At 43.4% G+C, this 20,716-nt stretch overlaps 1 protein-coding gene across 1 annotated transcript in view; it reads right to left on the bottom strand.

Annotated features, from left to right (window-relative positions):
* trappc9 (trafficking protein particle complex subunit 9) overlaps positions 1-20,716 on the bottom strand; it is a 272,998-nt gene that overhangs the window by 68,702 nt on the left and 183,580 nt on the right. Inside the window, exon 21 of the mRNA XM_080485031.1 lies at positions 8,514-8,604. Within this exon, the coding sequence (XP_080341157.1) occupies positions 8,514-8,604 (91 nt within the window). The remainder of the gene's footprint in view (positions 1-8,513; positions 8,605-20,716) is intronic.

Genomic DNA, 20,716 nt, shown 5'->3' on the forward strand with positions numbered 1-20,716 from the left:
ACAAACACCCAAATCCCACTGACAGTTTTGGGTTTTAACTTGAAAATGCTGTTGTATACCAAGGGCCTCAGTCCTGGGGTCTTTATTTTTACTACCTGACACACAGCAGTGGTTGTTACTGTGGTTTTACAGTGTTCAAGACTCTAATCCAAATTTCAAGTTTGATTCCTGGGGCAGCAGTGTGAAAATGTTCTCTGGGTATTCTGGCTTCCTCCATCGACCCAAAGACTTGGTAGGTTAATTTGTGAGTGGAGGTCAGTAGTTGTTAATGTGTGCTGGCCGCTGCACTTTCACTTTCACCCAGTATCAGCTCAGAAAAGGCTCCATTTTCCTACTTTGCAGGAATGAAATATGAATGGATTGGTGGACGCATCTTATCCAATTTCCAAAGTATATTTTCAGTGATTACTGGAGGATTCGGATCTAATAATATCTGTTGGGTCTTTAAACACAGTTCTTGTCCTTTTCATTATCAGCCAAATTGGTCACCCTGCTGTTTAATTTGAACAACGTGCCATCTATTATACAGTCTATTAGAGAGGGGATAAGGAAACCTCTGGTTCGATTGGAGCAGGATGAAATGCTTCCAGTCAGAAATTGGAGGATCCCATAATTCATTCCGTGAGCTCCTCCTATCTGAGCTCTATAATTTTCAGGATGACAAGTGCCCCTTATAGTTTCTGAGAGGGCAATAAAACTTTGTCACAGATAATTAAACCAGTCAGCCATCAGCGCTGCAGAAAAAAAAAAAAAAAAAACAATAGCTGAGAATCTCGGCTCGGCTGACATCTAAACTGTTTGTAAAAACGACGGCCACCGACTTTTATTTCCACACAACTATGAAATCCGCAGCCAGTTTAGCGCGGCTTGTTTTTCAGGATCTGTGACAGAATGACAGACTGCTGAAGCGTAAAATTAAATGACTGCGTGCAGCACCCAAACTCACAGGGAACCTCTCCCGTATTCGTACTCGTATCATATCAATCCAAACTTAAATCACTGGCAGGGATTGTAGGTGTAATCGGAAACGTTTTTGAGGTTTACCCATGCCTATAAAGCCTCTCTGTGAATAAATGAGGCTGTGACTCAGCCTGGTATATTGAGCCCACTGCACCCGATTTATACTCTATCCAAACAAAGTCATAAAAAACAAACCTAACCGGCTTTGGGAAACACTTTTAGCTTCTGTGAAGTCCTAAAAAAAAAGAACATGTCCAAAAACCAAAAAGGGTGAGAAAATGACTGGGAAAAGAAGAGGTAGTCACACTGGACAGCAGAGAAACAATACAAGCCTTCTCATCTGTGTTTGTGATTGTGTTGAATACGTTCCTCCTCTTTGTTCTCTAGAAAAGCTGACCGCATACACACACACAGAAGTAATCCGCTTTGACTTCTTGCCCACTCGGGTGAATTCAGGCTTTTTCTCTGAACTTTGAAAATGAAATTCAGCAGCAAACGCAGCAGCTAAAGAACACGTCACTAATTAAAAAAAAAAAAAAAAAAAAAAAACAGAAGGGGGAGAAAAATAAAGGAATATTGCATTATTCATTGGTAATTATGAATTTCATAGTATATGATCTTACTTTATTGCAGCTCCGGTAATATTGGAATCATTTACTAATGGCTTCTGTTTGTTCCTCAGTTCAATAATAATAATAATAATAATAATAATAATAATAATGAGCTTTTAAACAAACATGGATATGAAAAAACAACAACAATAACAACAACGAAGGAATCAGGCAATGTCCATCAAATATTCATGGCTTTCCATGGAAGTGAATTGTAAAGAGGCATCTGATGCTGTAATGTTCCAGGCTCTTTATTCTGTGCCTCCTCAGGCGAGAGTATTTATAAATGACAGCAGTACCAGTGTTGACTCGCTGAATTTTTTGTTGGGCTATTGTTTGCTCTGAGTTTACCGAACCATCCATCATCCATAAAAAGCTTTATATATACCAGGGTGTTATAGCAGGGAGTCTGGAGCCAGTCCAAAGCAAAATGTTTGAAAGGCAGGGTAATTTGTTTAATGGACTTTACTTATATAACAAATGTACCCCTTGAGCAGTCTCATCACATTATACACGATAGGTGCCATTCATTCACACACCAACTCAAACCAATAATGGTGACAGCTGTTGGGAGATGCTTGGTGTTTAGAGTCATTTCCAACTACAACATTAACCACCCACAGTGGGATTGGGGGAAAAGACCCTCTCTACTAATTTAGCCACAGCCGCCTCAGGTTCCACCTTAAACAGATTGTCCAAGGAATCTATCTCCAGATATGACAAGAAGCCGGAGTACCCAGACACCCACATTAATTGTAAATGGATAAAATAATATGGTGCATTATTCTCATCAATGTGTTTCTAACATAAACAGAAACATTCATTAGCTCATAAGATCACATATCAATGGTGAGAGCTGCCATGAAAGGTGTTCAGTGTCTTTACCCAAGGATTGTTAAACCGGGGAAGGGGTGAGGTGAGGGACTTACTACGACCATGCGGCGTAGCAGTATTTCAGAAAAGCTGCAATTTCCACTGTTTTGACGGAGACGCTGTAAAATTTTCCAAAATCTCCACCTTGAGAGGCGATTTCACAAAGTTGAAGTTGAAGCGGCTCCCAGCACTGTTATCATGTAACAGGACATCCAAAACACAATGAAAGTTTTCCATTTCCACTTTGCCTTCGTCTCTTGTAACATCATTATGAAGCCATCCAAAATGATGAGTTTGGAATATACAGTAGAACGTCTGAGGAGCGGACACCCTGTACTGGGCGGACACGTCACTGTGCAGGACTCATATTTAACTGTTAACACACCTTAATGAGCGACGACCTGCCTGACGTGGACAATGGATCGGTTTTCCTGGCAAATTTCAAGCTGAGCGACAAAAATACTTGGACTGGACCCGATTATTGGAATATTCAGGCGGCGGGTGTTACACGATTGCGTCTATACTCCACTCTGGGCTCACTTCCTTAACGTTTCATAACGTAACGATCCCGAATATATCTCCACTTCTGCTGCCCGGCGTTCTCTGAACTCCTGAAGTGAAACATAAACTACTTTAAGAAAATTTGGAGACGTCTGGCTCTTTATTTGCTTTAAATTGTGATTGTTCAGAGACGGAGGATCTCTTCACACAAGCGTCCAGTAGGTCTGGAGCATGAGCAGTCTGTACGCACAGATCGCGTGGTCGACTGCAGGGGGTCGGAGCCTAGCGCACAGGGTGGATGAGGATTCTGACGTCACGTGTACTCTGCACACACGAAAGTTTCACTTTCCCTTTACAGCAGAGAACATGAGGCCCGGGGGCCAAAACCAACCGTAAGTGGCTCCAATCTGGTTCCACCAAGCAAGGAGGTTATATAGGATTTATACAAGTTTTATTTTATAACATTTCATTGTATCTTGCACCAGAATGTTTCATTAAGATTGACTTTATGTTGAGATAGTAATGATTTTCAGTACTGACTGTTTGATCTGTTACAAATATAGACAATTTCATTACATACACTGTGTAAAAACTTTGTAGTGTAAATTTAAAGGTTATAATAGCAATATTTTACCAGTCTGGTCCACTCAAGATAAAACTGGATTGTATGTGGTCCCTGAAGTAAATTAAATCGTATTTAATAATTTTCTTGTATACATCTTATATACATGTATATATGTGTGTATATATTGGATACATCTTTTTTTTGGTTCAGTTATGTGCTTTTAAATAACCATAACATATTTGGTGTTTGGTTCGTTCAATATCAACTGCTACTACAATTTGTCCTCGTGACCTGTCCCTCTGAGGACACCTGTCTTCGAGAGACACTTGCTCTTGGATTTTAGGGCGTCCCTACATCAGAGGCTTTACTGTATATCTAAAATCTGTCCATTCAACATGGAATACGCCATGTTTTATTCACATTTCAGTTTACCCTGTTGGAAATGACAGGATGTCCTACTGGATCTAATCCAAAAGAGGCTTTTAAAATTGAGACTTCTGCAAGATGGTAAGACTGCCAGGCTGCTTTTCTAAAAGAAGCGCTCAATTGAATTGAGCTAGAACAAGTACATTTTCCCCTAAAGGGGGAAAAGTGGGGGGAAAAAAGCTATAAAACGACATTGATTGGGGAATTTAATCTCTTCCTGACAACTAGGTGTTGAACGTGTAGTGGTGCTGGAGGATTTCCTCGAGGTGGTCGGCTGTCTAAAAGAGCCGCTGGTGTGACTTGTGCCGTTCACTGGTCCACTCATAAAAACACACACACACACACACACACACACACACACACACACACACACACACACACACACACACACACACACACACACACACACACACACACACACACACACACACACACACACACACACACACACACACACACACACACACACACACACACACACACACAAACACGGTTCCTCTTTCAGATGTGTTTTCACAGCTTGTACTCAAACGCTCGTGGGTCTTTACTTGGAACACGTGTGACTTCCTCCTGGACACAGACGGCGCGAGGCTCCTGTCAATAATTTATCTCTGTGCTGTCCTGCATTCGTGTTCAAGCCACGCCACCCGAGCTGCTTCGCACAACCGACCCGCTGCCGCGCGGCCAGTCTTGCCACAGTTACCTTGAAAAAGTAATCGGATTACTGATTACTAGTTACCCCCTTTTAAAGTAACTTAAGTTACTTTACTGATTACTTGTTTTTAAAAAGTAAGTAAGTTAGATTACAGGTTACTTTTTAAGTTACTTTCAGCAGCTGCCAACAACACTCCCCCATCATCTCAAGATGAAAATGAAAACCTCCGCTGATCGCTGCCTGGCCTCCTGCACCATGTTTACACATATTTTAACCTTTGAACTTCATTCTTTGTTGTATTTATATCTGACTCACGGTTTTATTTTCAGATTTTTATTATTACTGGCATTTATTTACCCGGTGATGCAGTTGTAGTCTGTTGTTGCACTATTTTCTTTATTTGCACAGCCTGCTCTAACCAAATTAAGTGTTTTATTGTTTTATTGATTGATTGATTGATTGAAAAAAGGGGCGGGGCGTCCTGCCAATATATGTTTTTAGTCAGGAAAATGACAAAAATAGTGTAACATCTTTGCAGTTGTGTTAACGTTGCAATGACGAGGTTTGTTCATTATGTTTGTTAGTTCCGATTCTTTTGTGTCGCCTGAACACACCGTGAGAGCGAGTTGGCCTGTGATTGGCTGAGAGTGGAGAACTGGGCGGGTCAGGTGAGCGTGCGGCGCATGGCGTGGAAACTGCATGTATGTGTGTGTGTCCGTTTGGAGGAGAACGAAGGAGCGGCCTGGTTCTGTCTGATAATAAAGCGGCTTTACAGACAAACTCGTCCTGCTGGACGCTGCAATAGTAACGCACTGTGACTTGGAGAAGTAGCTGTAATCTGATTACTGGTTTAGAAATAGTAATGTGTGAGATTACTCATTACTGAAAAAAGTGGTCGTATGAGAGTAACATCACTGCTCACAGCACAGAATATTGTCTGAGAATAGACGCCATTCTTCTGTTTGGATGATCTGCCACTAACCAGGAACCACGAAGGTAATGACTCCCCAGAAACACTGACAGATAAGCTGCACTTAAATGCCCCTGAAAATGTACTTGGGTTGTCGGCGATGCGCTTGACATGAAGTGTGTATTTCTATTGTGCTCATTAAGACTATTAGGAAGAACAAAAACTGTTCGCAAATCTCATGCTGCTTTTTCACATCAGCTTGGTCATAATTGATAATAAACATTTGCATTTTTTTTTTTAGGAGCAAATGACATGAAGAGATTGTCTTTCAGCAGCCACTTCACACAGATGATTTTACTAACCAATGAAGTGGATTTCACAACAATGTTTGCGATAAAACTTAAAAAATTAATAAAAATTTACTTCCAGATTCACTGATATTATAGTTGCAGAGTAATGGCATAAAATTTAATTATATGACAGCATTAAACAAGCAGCAAGGACATTAGTTAAAATGCGACTTACATTTAAAACCGAGTTAAAGTTTTGATGGAAAACGCCCCCTTCTCGCCAATGTCTTAATGTCGTGTAACATAATCGACTTTGAGAAAGCCAGTGCATTGTTAACGCGTTACTAACAAATAGCGTTAGCCTGAAAGCCATGCTGTCTGGGTGAGTTTGTACATTCCACTGTATTTTGCACCAGAAGAGATGAATAAAATTGGCTTTATGTTATTTTCTGCAGTCATTGTTTGGTTTTGTGAAAATAGACATTTTGATCACATATTTTCTGCAGCACAAAAAAGAAAAAGTTTAATCCGTTTTAAATTAAATGTGTGGCGTCTGACCTAAAATAAATTTGAAAATGAGATACCTTTTGACTTAGAGGAATTCAAGGACAATTCAGTGTATAATATAAAAGCTTTTCCACAACTATTCTCAGTTGGTTAAGCGTTTTAAAACTAAATTCAATGTACAACAGCATCAAGCTAACTAACGTGGCCACTTAGTGGCAAAGCATTCCAAGTTTCAGTGTAATTTGCCGTGATCAATTTCCTTTAGTGATACCACCAGGGGTGCATCATCATGAGAGGTTTTATTGACAGTTCAGAGAACTTCAACTGTGGTCATTCCAGCCACTGTAAAGCCAAATCGTGGACAACTAAATACTTTGGTGTCATCAACATATAACAATAACAAACATGGAGGCTGCTCTGGAGCAACCGATTTGGTTAATGTGGACAAAATCCCGTTTTCCAGAAATCTTTTTCACACACATTATAAAAACAATCAGTAAGAGCAGTTCACCCAGAACAAAGGCCAAATCAGAAAGTAGACTGAACGACGGATCAACGACAATCCAATAATCAGTCACCAATATCTTTAAAGTTATTCTAGATGATCTAAATATGACGTGAATCCAGACACAACCTAATGATGTGACACAAGGGTAGTAGGGAATTTGCTTACAGGTGGAAAAAAATAGGAGTTTTACCTTCACTTGAAGAAAAAAAGCACAATTTAACCCATCATGATAACTAACTATACATGCTAGGAGCCAAAGTTCTTACTCATGTTTTTATGTAGTTTTCTTTAGCATGATTTCCAGCAGCAGAAGCGAGCGTACCATCCGTGGGGCATTCAAGAACATGGAAGGGTTACTTTTGGAAAGACTTTTTGGAGAAAAGTTGGCAGATTCCACCAAAAGGTGCTCAAAGGTTTAGATGATCAAGAGTGCTAATGGAGGATGGCAATGGGAGAACTTATCAATACAATGTGATTTACTGATGTGAAACATGGCAAAGAAGTTTCAAAGTGATGATCTGGATCAGGAATCCTACCTCAAAACAAAACCCAACGATCAATGTGCTACAACACAAACACATTCTACCAAACAAGCCACTGTCTGTTGCCAGGTTAATATAGGAGAAGCATTCCGGTCTTTTTGCAAACAAGGTGGATGGCATCCTGATTCATCCCCGCCCCGAATTGGCAGGAGAAGCATCTCAAGGTCATTCAAGGCAAATTCACGGTGTACCATCGTGCTGACGATTTGCAGGAAGTAAAGCGAAGCATGCAGCTTTTCCCATTAACATCACAGGAATTAAACTTCAACCAAAATATCGGACAAGCGCAGCTACATTCATCTACGGCAGAGAATTACAGAGCAACAAGATTAAGAGCTTCCAACTGGACAAATTATTTCAGACACGGGGGGGGGGGAAATGGTCGAACTATACCCATAATTGAGCCTGTGATAGTCTTGGAAACCGTGATAAAGACATTCTAATGGACTGAGGCAAATTATCGGGCTCACAATCAACAAGCCCTGCAAGAAAGGGCCTGAAGCCTGAACTAAGTAACCACTGCCGCAGAAATGAAGACACCAAGGAAAAAAAAAAAACAGCTTGCGTTGTGATTGCAAACATCGTGCACATCAGAGTATCAGGCTGCAGATGGATGTGATCTCAATGTCTTTGCAAAGCCTTTTTCTTCTGAATGATATTTCACTGAATGAAGTGTGCGTCAAAATATCTGGAGAATTGTGAATCTAGTTAAGTATTTGCTTTTGATCCCCCACCCACCCGTCCTTCTTCTATTTCTGTCTCAATAGATTCTTACATTTCCATGTTTGATGTAATGTGTCGCAGATTGCTCCTCTCTTTTGCGAAAGCAGGACAGCCCCAGCTGACTAATCAAAATGCTGGCAGTGCCCGACACGAGGCCGGGAATCTCAGAAAACAAACAACCCGCAGTAAATCAAAAGTGATTTCAGAGGATAATCACAGATGGTGCGACCGGCGAGCGCTCCTACAAACTCTACGCGTCCCCAGTGATTCAGGCATTCTCCTAAGCTGCCCGTCTACACGGCTCCAATAACAGTCTGTAGAACATTATGAATGCAAATAAAAAACATAGCTTGAGACCAGTACTGGTGGGTTCAGACACCACTAGACAGGTGAAGGCACGGACACGTAAGCGCATCAAGTAATTTGAGAATAAGAGACTCACCCCATTGCAGAGGAGCCAGCTGCAGGTGCTCCAGGACCAGCTGGTTGAGGACGCCCTCCACACTGGCTTCTCCTCGGCGCTGCAGGGACGGGTGGCTGTTGTTAAGGACAACGGCATGGATAGCTTGGATGCACTTCCAGCATAATTCAGTGTGGAAGACTTTTATAGAATATTTGGCATGCAAATCAACGAATGCGATGAGGAAGATACAGAATGTACCATTGATAAGTCCAAAAGCAGAGAAATACACTGTTGAGACTGTACTTTGAACATTCATGTTGAGTGGTTTTGGCCCGAGTGGACATAATGAATATGACGAGCAATGGAGATAATTACGACAAAGGTAAGAGGAAAGGTGGAGCTGGGTGCCATCTGCATAGCAGTGGAGCTGAATATTATGTTTACAAAATGCCAAGAAACCTCCTTGGCCAAAACTGCCTTGCGCTGGACGCCAGAGGGAAAGCGAAGGCGGGGTCGTCCAAACATCACCTGGCGGAGGACGCTAGAGAAAGAGATGCAACAGGTGGGAAAGACCTGGAGCAGCATTTCAGTCATGGCGAAGGTAGAAGGGGAGGAATCACATTGCTGCCCGACACGCCACTCGGCGTGAATAAGCATGAGTGAGTGAGTGAGTACAGAAAGCCTTCGCTTTTTTTTTTTTTTTTTAAACAATATTGCAGTTAAAGGTGTGATAATTATACTAAATTCACTTCCTAAAGGTTTTCCAACAGTAATAATCGTCCCCATACCTGGACGCCCCAGAAGTGAAGACAGTCTGTCCTCTCTCTCCCTGGCTTGTTTCAGTTTTTAAAAAGTGTGTTGCTCCGACCAGCCAAACAGAAATCAAACCCTATATAGTGTAATCGGGGGTTTAGCCAATCCCAATCAAGGTAGGCCCTCCCTTTGACTCCTCCCACAATTAGGCAGCTCTGCTCTAGCACATGGCACCACGAGAGGAAGATGGGCTTCTGTGGGCGGAGCCAGTCCAGCTCACACAGACACAGCAGATTCTGAATGCAGCTCCTATGATCCAATATTCAAATGGAGGAAAATCAAGGAAAAGTAAGAAACTTTGAATACAAGGTTTCTGGACCAACACGACCATGAGGAAGAGTTGAACAGCTGGAAAATATGACTCCTTTAAGATTGAATATCATCTGCATAAATGTGAAAACCAATATTGTGTGTATTATTGTTCTGATGAAACAATTTTGATAATAATAAATTAATTGTTGAAGAAATACAAGACAAGCACTTATGGCGATAGCACCAGTTACAGATGAAACGTTAGTAGGTAAGAACAGTTTCTGTTACCTTTTTTTTTTTGGTTTTTGGGAAACCTTTGCTGAAGGATAGATTCGGTATGTTTATCTCAAACAATGACACAGTAAGAGAGCATCACACTCAATTAAAAGGAGGCACAGTAGAAAAGTGGAAAGGATATTTGAACGGTCTGGAGCTACGATTAATGTCTTTGTTTTATCGCTTTTTAGCAGGTATAAATGTGAGATATCCACTTACGGAGGGTGTAAATAAAGCATTCAGCTTTGTGAAAGCAGCTCGTGGGGAGACAGCATTTCGGTATCACAGGGTGAACTATAGAAGAAGGTTATGATAAATGAGTGCAAGTGCAAAGTGACCCAGAGGAAGCAGGTAAATAAACAGAAAAGCAGTTGGATTAAGACTTTCTCTCTTCTACATTTCAATCGGTGTCCAATTTTCATACTTAAAGTTATTTTCTGGTCTCATTTCGGAACTTTGCAAGTGTTCCAAACTCTGGATCATTTCACCAGGGTTATTTTTCTCCTCACTTCTTACGCCTTCAGCCAGCTTCTGGTTACACTTAAATCATGTAAAGCCTACAGAGGCAGCCTCAGGGAAGTGAGCAATTTAACCCACAACTTCTGGTGCTGCCAACGACTCGTCCACTGTCGGGATAATTACTTGTGTCCTACAACACTATCGACAGTCCTCACACTGTAACTGTTCTTTTTGTTTTTTAGTCTTTAGATCTCCAGTGGCAGAAAGGTATATTTAAATCTAAAGCTAATTACGGCGCATCAGCTGCAGGGAAACACATTTGAGCCGCGATACGTTCGGTTTACTGATAGAAAGAGCTGCTTATTTTTCCACCTGGGGCTGCATTTAGGTTCTGTATGCAACGGTAGTACTGTTAAATATGTGGATGTGTAGATCAGAATATTTTCTATTCGAAGCAGGTCTGTGTGCTGTGTAACCATCACAGATTCCAAGTGACCTTTGGCTAAGCCCCGCCCCCGAACGCAAACGACCAAACAGCATTCAACTTCCTGTAGACGAAGACTTGGAAACTCTCTGCATAAAAACTTTATAGAGACGCATGAGAGCTGGCAACACTTCTGTTGTTTTATTGGCTATTTAAGACATTTGAGACGCAAAAATAGTCAAACGATGTGCCGGGGATAGATGCAACATAGGGGGCAGGAGAGATATCCTGAAAGGATAAGCAATGGAGCTTATTATATCCATTTTGCTTACCTGATGAACACTGAAGCCTCTAAACTTCAGCCTTTTCTCATCCACGTTTAGTTTAAATTTTTGCGCATAGTCCTCCAATGCATAATGCCGGGCCTTGCCAAAGGCTCGTCCGCTAAATCAACTGATGTTCCAAAGGTTGCGTAGTGCCTGTTGCGGTGTGGTTTCAACGCCGACAGCTGCCGTCGTAAACGTGCAGTCAGCTGCGACGGCTTGTCCGAGTTAGCAACTGTAACTAAGGGGGGGGGGGGGGGGGGGGGGGGTGCTGAGCCCGTAGCTGTTTGCTGCCACACAGTTTGTTTCTGCTTCTTTAACTTTCATCTAAAGGTCATCCAAATGATGAAATACAGGACCATCTTTCTTGTTTCTATCAAGACCCACAAAGCTGAGGAAAATGTTTTTTGTTTTTTTTTCTTTACTTGTCACCGTGAAAGGATTTAGAAAATATGAACAAAGTACCGCAAACGTCAGTGCGTCCCGAAGGCAAAATGAAACAGCCTGTTCTTGGTGGAGCCCCAGAGAGAAGCTTAAAAGAGCACCTATGATCTACCACCTGTCACTTTGCCTTAAAAAATATTTCATTGAACAAAAACAAGTGCACTCCTTAAACATTATTCACGTGTTTGTTTGAGAATCTAAACAACAACAAAAATACCAGGGCATCAAGATAGTAAATGCACCACCGGTGAAGTGCGCACCACACGACCTCTCATGAGGAAACCCGGCCAAATCCATCAAGAAGACATTGGATGCTATTGTTAGCAGCAACATTAAAGGCGGCTGCAGCCGGGCCCCGTCGTGTAATTTCTGTGCTATGCACTCATTTAGATGTCAAAGATACACCGAGAGCATGTCTGTGTAATGACGGCATTAAAGTGATCGCCGGGAAGGCCATCAATGCCTGAATAGTGCATCAAAACAAATATGGTTGTCAGGGAGCAATTACCCAGATAATATGTGATGATAAGGACACCGCAGATCATTTACACAGCTGACATTTGGAATAATGGGTGAGGCGAGCAACGCCCGGAGCACCAAACCTGTGTCTATTAACCTTTGAGGGAGAGTACAGTATGCATGTAAGAGGGACGGAGAGAGTGAGAGAGTGATATAAACACGCTGTTGAACGGCGCCGGCTGGATTGCTTCCAAACTCTGAGGGCCAGTCTCATGCAACAACACACACACCTGCTTCTTATTCCTGCAAACACGGATGCAACGGCGGCGGCGGCGTGGCTCCGATCGCTCGGCCACCAGGAGCCTCTAATTTCAGGAATCAGCGGGATTGTTGGGTGGCAGACAGTACCAGCTGGATGTCTTATCAAGATGAGGAGCCTTATCATCCTCAGCACGCTCAGTTAAATCTGCTTACAAATAGAACTGACATCACATGATGTGCTGATGCCTATGATTTCGAGGAAAAGCAGAAAAGGGACAAGACGGTTTACAGCAGGAGCGTCAGACTCACCGTGATTGGCTCTTGTTGCTGGACCGTTTCTTAAATTCCTCAATGATTCTGACCATCACCCTGTTGAGGGTCTACCTCTGGATGAGTTTTAACTTTCACACAGGGCTTCCCAATATCGCTGCCCTGAGGCAGTGGAACAAGACCAAACTACGACATTTCCACCGTCATGTTTCAGAGCTGGTTTGAAGTGCTTCTGACAAGTTGTCATATTAGATCTGTGCTAAACCCCTCCACTTTTCAGAAAACCAATTCTTCACCAAAATATTGAAGGACAAACTTTAATGTAGTTAAAATATTCTTTTTTGACGGTGTAGGCCTTTGTCTGACATCCCCCAATGCCGGTTTTACTGCAAAATGTTTTTCGTATCTAGAGAAACTTTTAAAAAATGTGAAATAATCCAAAAATCTGAGAGAGCTATCACTTATCATTCAGCCATATCATTTTAAATTAAAGAACCACGGATATGTTAATTTTTTGGCCTTATCGTTAAATAACTAACCTCTCTCATTAAAATACTTTACTAAAATAAGTGATATTTCTAAACTCCATTTGAGGTCATGACGGCACACTCTGCGCTTATGATGGACGATTTGAGTCAGAACTTATGCTGAAATGTTATTGGTTAATTTATTGCCAAGTTCATTGTGGAGAAAATATCAAGAGTCTCCAGTGTTACACTGAGGCTCCGTTTGCACGACAGCGTTTTCCGCTTCAGTGGGAACGGAGATCGTTTTCAAAGAGTTGCCGTGTTAATGGGGCCTCAATGTTCACAGCTCTTCTACAGATAGCTGGAGCAGAAATAACTGTGTCTGCCTTCCTTGCTGTGCATGTTTTGTTTTTTTTTACTTTATGACTGATCTCTCATAGTCTAGAGATCAGTGAAGACTAAAGTGGGCTGCAAGGAATTTAGATTTGTAGAATGGTACATTTTCAACTACATTCAGTGGCAATTGAACGTTTTTCTTCTGACATATTTGAATCATTTCGAGGAATTTTTATCTTCTTGTGTGGATGAGCTATCAATGCAAACTCCTTTAGCTTTATATTTGAGCAGCTGTGCAGCAAAACACCCGACTTTGTCGTTTTCAGCGTCTATTTTAAAATGTTGCCGTTTAAACGTGAAACTTCTCGAAAACAAATACGCAAAAACAATGCATTTTCACTTTAAACGTTGTCGTGGTAACGGGACCAAAGAGACTCCTCCACTTTTTAACGGCAGCATTTTAGTAGAAAGTGAAGAAAGAGAAAGAGGGAGGGGGAGCGAGAGAGAGAGAGAGAGAGAGAGAGAGAGAGAGAGAGAGAGAGAGAGAGAGAGAGAGAGAGATTAAGTAAGAAGAGCTTCTCGACCCAAGGTTAGATTGAGAAATGATACAAATAGTGCTGCCTAAGGAGTACAGCTGAGCGCAGTGCCTTTGAGGTGACAAAATTTAAAGTCTGAAAGTGCACTACTGTCCACTTGAGTCAGTCTCAGTGTGAAAATCAGGCGGGTTGCTTGTGGCAGGCTGAAATATGTTATCTCCCATAGACACAGCTATTTAAATAGGAATCCAGTCACGGGGTGGGTGCGTTTCGTTGGGCCCATCGAGCGTTTCCCTTTTCATACCCTTGTTTTTGAGCCTGGAGTGAATCTGGAGAAACCAACGAGTGAATCACTACTCAACATCACAGGAGTGGTACTGTAGTGAGCTCATACATTGCAAATTAAAAAGACTGTTACTTCGCTCGAGGCCAAGTCAGTGTCTGCCCAGTGAGGCGTACAGTGTAATCAAATCTCCTAATTTTTCTGTTGTTTTATAATAAAGTCCTTTTTTTTCATGGAATAAAAACCCCAGCCTGGAGGAGAGTTCAAATCTATTCCTGAAATGATCGTTGACAGATGAGTCACTTCGCACACTGAGGAAACGTCCCTCTGCACGGGAAGCGATGGCATCGGGACTCTCCTTGATGACATAACGTGACATTGAGTTAGCGAGTTGGGCTTGAGCAAAGAGGCATCCAGCTGCGAGCGATTTCATTTTCCACTTGAGAGACCTTGTTGTGCCTCCTTTTCAATTACATTTACTGTATATTTAAAGCTGCGAACTTCCTAAAGGCATTTCCTCTTTTGATTTGTCCCCATCGGCTCAGTAGGTCGCTCACTGTCTGATGAGTGCCCACGGGATTTCGTATTATAATTCACATATGTAAACATGCAAGAAGCACAGATAACATTGAGGACATTGTAAAAAAAAAAAAAAAAAAAAAAAAAGATAAAAGTGCTCAAACAGGCTGTTTCAGGTGGTGCGCGCAAAGAGAGAGCTGCTGCGTTTCATCTCCTTGCTTGAGTCCTGCCTACACGCTGCCAAACTGCTGGTAGATAAAACAAAGCACATAATGATGGGAGTGTTTACGCCTTCATGGGAAGGAGCTGGAGGATTGGCTCCCTCATTAATTGCTTACCATGCTCGCGAACAGTGTGACAGGCAGCTCTTAAATCTCTAAATATGTCCATCGGTAACAGCCAAATGATGAGTGATGGGCCGACTGAAGACGCCGAGGATGAATCCCGGGGACTGTTTACGCTCTCGAGGCCCGCCGCCATTACGGCGGTGGCAGAGTGGAACTGAGCGCGTTAAGCGCTGTCGGCGGAAGCACAGATGTTTGGGCTGGCAGTCGCCTACCTCCAACAGATGAGGGATGTCTGTGTTAATGTGGAGGTGATCCCGTCAAGAAACACACCACTGAAATTGGTTACCACACTGACGGAATGGAATGAAAATCCCTCTGCGGGTTCCACAGTGCGCACGCCATAATAACGTGGTGGAGTGACGTTAGCGGATTAAACCAGGCAGAAAATATTTGTTCTTTGAAATCCATGGTTTCTTGTGTTATTAAAAAACAGAATTACATCATTGTAAAAACATACAAAACACTATGAGTACTATACTCGTAGAACTATGGTCGGTAATGTTCTCTGTGAGTACTCTGTGAGTTGGAAAGGAGTTCAGAACATAATAGAGATATTAATGCTTATGTTTTATTCATCTAAGGCCCCGTTTACACAACAATTTCAAGTGAGAATGGAAAAATGTTGTGTTTTCATTAAATAATGATTTCTACCCTCAAATTATTTCCTCGAAATATGATTTCTTCTGAACAAATTAAAAAAGAAAACTTGTTTGACAAAGCACATTCCCATCTCCTGAAGTATTTCAGTTATTCATTGGTGTGTTTTCATCAGAATGTCAGTTTCCTTTAAGAGCCAGGTGAACAGCGGTGAATTGCTTTAATGAGTTTTACAATCACAGGAAGGAACTATTGTTCAGAGAAAGTGGATTTACTCAAACTAAAAGCCACAAAATTTATCAAATCTCATAGATCTGGACATATTTTGTCCAATAATTTAGGGATAGTTCAGTTATGCGTCCACCAAGGTTATTGCTGTTATGCTTTGTATTTGAATACAATTCCAACAAGAACTTCCAAGTATCGTTCATCAGTTGACAAAAGCTAAACTACCAGGTGGGGAAGACTCCAAGCTTTCATTGGTAGATTGTATCAATCAAAGATGTCTAAACTTAGGCCCTGAAGCTAAGTTTTATGCACATTTTATGCATAAAATGGAACATACTCATGAAACACGCACTTAACTGTATTGTGCTTTGGAGTCTAAACATTACGTGGCGCTTGAACAAAATAGCTTCCCATCAAAAAGAGGCTCATCCAAGAAAATGTTACTGTGGTGACCAAAAATGGCAGAAATTAAAAAATTATGCAATGTAGCAAGTAGCTGCAGAATATTTCCAATAATAATAATAATATATAAATCAAGAATATTCAATGGTGCTATCCCTTGGATATTTTCTGTATTTCGGCCCCAGAGAAATGTGTGCGCATTCCCCCTGATCTAAAGTAGCAATGCCTCACTAATGCAACTGACTCCATCCAAGATAACTGAACTAGATGGCCACTTTGCTCCAAATGAGAAGAAAGAATCCAGGGACTTAGGTTAAAGGTGCTTAAAGTTGGGCTTTTCAAAGGTTGGTTTATACCATTTGGAATTTGCTGTGGGAACAGTTGATTATCGATCTTTGTCCAATAACATGCAGAGCACTACACTGAAGTAGTTTGTTGTTTACAACCTTTAAATTCGTATTTTTTCATGCACATACAGCTGCTGGTCTACCTTGACAGATCCCTGGGAGCTGAGGAAAATTAATCAATTTCACACATTACAGGATTTGTAAGAGAAATACCACCAAAGTTGCAAGCTTATCTATTTCTGTCTACAACTCAGATTCCCGAATGAGAAGTCTTAAAAATTCAAGATTTTCCTGCAAGCATCTCCACTCCAGATGTTTAATTTGATAGTTTGAGTAGTTTGATTGATTAGAATGCGGACTTTTGGGTAAAAGTAATCAAGAAAACAAATATAGCTGCCTCTTTCGAACATGCTTGGTCCTTTCTAATATAGCAAACGCTGACAGGGTTTTATTCGGTTCCTTTTTGGCAATATGGTATCACAGCATTGGCTGTAGATCCTTTATATGACACTTGGTCAACCAACAGCTCAACAGTTCTTGGCTTGTCTCTCTACTCGCCACCATTGGAAGATGGTTGAGATATAACATGTTGCTATCATGAGCCAACAAGTACAACTTATTGAACAACGGTGATCAAGAAGTTCTGGCACAGACTGAAGTCTCACTGGATCATTGTGACTGAAGGATTTGCACGTGTTTATAAGATTACATCGTTTACATTAAGCTCCTACCTGATAATCAGCAATCAAGTAATCTCAGGGTACTTTACGGAGTTAGGTTAAGACACAGTAATTACTCAATGAGCTACACTTTGTGACAGCAGGGAGGAAAACGAAATGTTATGGATATAACTCCTGTTCCCTGAAGGAGAGGAACGAGGTACAACACATATTTAATGGGATATCACGCCCCCGTGTGGCCTGCTGAAGACACCTCTATTGACGCCTTTACGGCAGATGATCTGTGATGACATATGTGAGGCTCCGCCTGCACATATAATCCAGCGCCATCACAGTCATAACTCAGCTCAGTAACTGCTTTTCACCGAGCCCAGCTGAATTGCGGTGCAACTAAGAGTTGTATCTCGTTCCTCTCCTTCAGGGAACAGAAGTTATATCCATAACATTTCATTCCCTTTCAGTCAATTCACTCGGTACAACACATATTGCATGGGGCAAATAATCACGCCCCGCAGAGCAGTTACGCAACCAGAGTCTAACCTGCACCCTCTAGTGCATTGTAGACCCCACAGAGAGGACAGACTGAGCCACCGAGGGAGTCGTCACGTTCAGCCCATAAAACCGCACAAACGTGTGTGGGGATGAACAGTTCGCCGCAGCACAAACCTCACTCATCGAGACCCCTTTAAAATGGGCCCATGATGTTGCCACGCCCCGAATAGAATATGCCCTCACACCATGGGGCAAAGGGCAGCCTCTGCTGCCATAAACTAAGGATATAGCTTCAACAATCCATTGAGAGCGTCGCTGCTTGGACAGGGACAAGGATTCGCAAAGCAGACAAATAATTGGTCACATACCCGCGTGCTTTGGGCGTGGTCAATATACTTGCGCAGAGCCCGTACTGGACACAATAAATGTAACCTCCTCTGTTCCTCAAACTCAAAAGGAGGGGGGCAAATGGCCATCGAACTGTAGGCCTCAGGGATGACCTTTGGTAAATACGCCACATTCGGGAGTAAGGTAACCTTGGAGCCATCACTACAGAACTGGGTACAAGAGGGATTAACTGACAAAGCATGCAGATCACCTACTCGCTGAGCACAGCATAGAGCCAGGTGCAAAGTGGTTTTGTATGAAAGAAATTTCATATCAACCGACTCAAGAGGTTCGAATTGGGGTCCACACAAGACCTCCAGCGCCAATGTCAGATCCCACAACAGGACGCTGGGTCTAATCACTGGTCTCAGCTGGCAGACCCCTTCTAAGAAACGAGGGGATGGGTGCCTGGTGATGTACCCTAGAAATCCACATGGCAGGCAGATATGGCTGCCAAATAAGCCTTTATTGTGGAAAAGGAGAGACACTTATCCAGCAGCAGAAGAAATGTCAAAACATCCACAATGGAGCATTTAAATGGGAGAACATTGCGGTTCTGGCACCACTGTTCTAAAGCTCGCCATTTATATGCATATAGGCCTCCAGTGGGAGAGGTCCGTGCACTCTGAATCGTTGCCACCACTGCAGGGGGCAGGTCCTTTGCTAATAAGTTGGACCTTTCAACGGGTAGGCATGCAGTCTTCACAGTTCCGGTTGGGCGTGAATGACCTACTTTCAGAATAACAAAGCATTGGCTGTACCAACCTTTGTTTTGCTCCGAAGCGGGGACCAGTCAGATCCCTCCTTTTAGTAGCAGACCTTGTATTTCCCTCTCTCATTACAGGTGCTGCAGCCTGCGACACTGTGGTCTGTACCACTGATATGTACCGGGGGGGTCTGACACAGAGTTGTAGACAGTACCCCAAAGAAATGGTACTTTCCACCCACGGGGAGGGCGTGCACGCGCACCACTGAGAGACCTGTGCTGTCAGTCTGCTGACTTGTAACACTGTAGGTGGAGGGCTGTGGCCCCCTCATGTGCCAACAGGGAACTGCGCCACCTGATGGCAGACCTGGAGTGTTAGAGAGGAGCCGTTGCCCTCTGGCGTGTCGGCGAGGAACCGTGAAGCTTGAAGGGTGAATAAGGGCTCTGTCGGGGAGCTGTTGCCCTCTACCGTGCTGGCAGGGCACAGCATCGCCTGAGTTTTTTCTTTTATCAGAAAAAACCAAATATCTTTTATTTGTAACATGTTTTGCACAAAAAACAAATTTCGTTGGTCCACAACACCGAACATGTGTGGGAGTAAAGTGTTTGGGAGACAATGTTGGGGTTGGGCAGCGCCCTTTGGGGCTCAAACCCTGAACATAAACATGAAGGCGTCTCTTGGGCGTTAGAACATGGAGGGCTGCAGCGTCTCCCTGCTGGAGTCCCTCTTGCCCCAGTCCTTCGGTTAGGAAGGCTGGTGCTTCTTCCTCTTTGGCGTCGGGTGTCTCTGGAGGCCGGGAGGCGGGCCCTTACTCCAGGCGGAGTGGCATGGAGGTTGTGCTGGAAGCTGCTGTCTCACCGGCTGAGGATCTTGGCTTGCCGGTGGCATTGCTTTCTTCGGAGGGGCTTGTGCGGGTTTGCAGGACCCGGAGATGAATTTGGGTTTGGGGTCGTGACTGGGGATGAAGCTACACAGAGCCTCGGCCTGCTTCTTCCTCGTCTCAAACCTGGCCTGGATGGCGTACAGTGACTGGCCAAACAGCCCCTCCATAGTGGCAGGCTCGTCCAAATAGGACGCGCTGTATCTGTCCTGGACCGTTACAGTCAGCCACAGCTGTCTCTGTATCACCACAGCGGAGGGAATTCCTCTGCCGAGAAAGAACACCATTTCGCGGGCCCCATGGAGAATGTTGTCCGAAGCGACTTTCACCTCGTCTAGGAGCGGTGACAGTTGGCTGTCAAGGGGTAACACAGCTTCTGCAGCATGGTCACGGAGCTCAGTGTGCAGGCTGTGGGGGGTAGAAAAAAACACATTACCTTGATGGCTTCTGTGTAGGTGGAGCAGTGGGCCACTCCACTTCCAGCCTCTCCGCCGCCAGCGAGATCGTCAAGGCCAACCGTGGCTGCTTGGCCTGGGGACAAACTCTCCTTTTCCGACAGCCTGTGCATGTCTAGACCCATGTCCAGCACATCCTCGTCCTCCTGGAGGGCCGCCAGACCGCATGACTGGTTGACCCCCCCGGGAGACTCGGGCCCGAACTTGGCTAGTCCCTCCATGCACTCCATTTGGGCCGCCCAGCTATTAGCGGGGACTTCGACCTGGAGCCCCTCATCGTCAGAGTGAGACGAAACTGAGTCCATAGCCTCGGAGAGGAGAGGGTCGTTCCGTTCCTTTCCAGCATCTTTTCGAGGAACTTCGCCGCTCGAGCGTCGACCGCCAAAGCTGGAGACAAAACTCACATGCTTCGCATGACGGGACAAGCCTCGTGCTGGTCCTTGTCCCTGAGGACAGGGGCGCACGAAAGGCTTCTTCCTCACTTTGTTGGTGCTCATGAGGAGACACGATGCCTACCGTGGTCTGAATTAGCGCTCTGCGGGCAGTCACTGAGCTACAGAAGTAGTGGTGGCTAACACCAACAAGAACCGTTAAACTA

Source organism: Lipophrys pholis (assembly GCF_963383615.2).
Source record: "Lipophrys pholis genome assembly, chromosome: 17".
Taxonomy (NCBI): Eukaryota; Metazoa; Chordata; class Actinopteri; order Blenniiformes; family Blenniidae; genus Lipophrys; species Lipophrys pholis.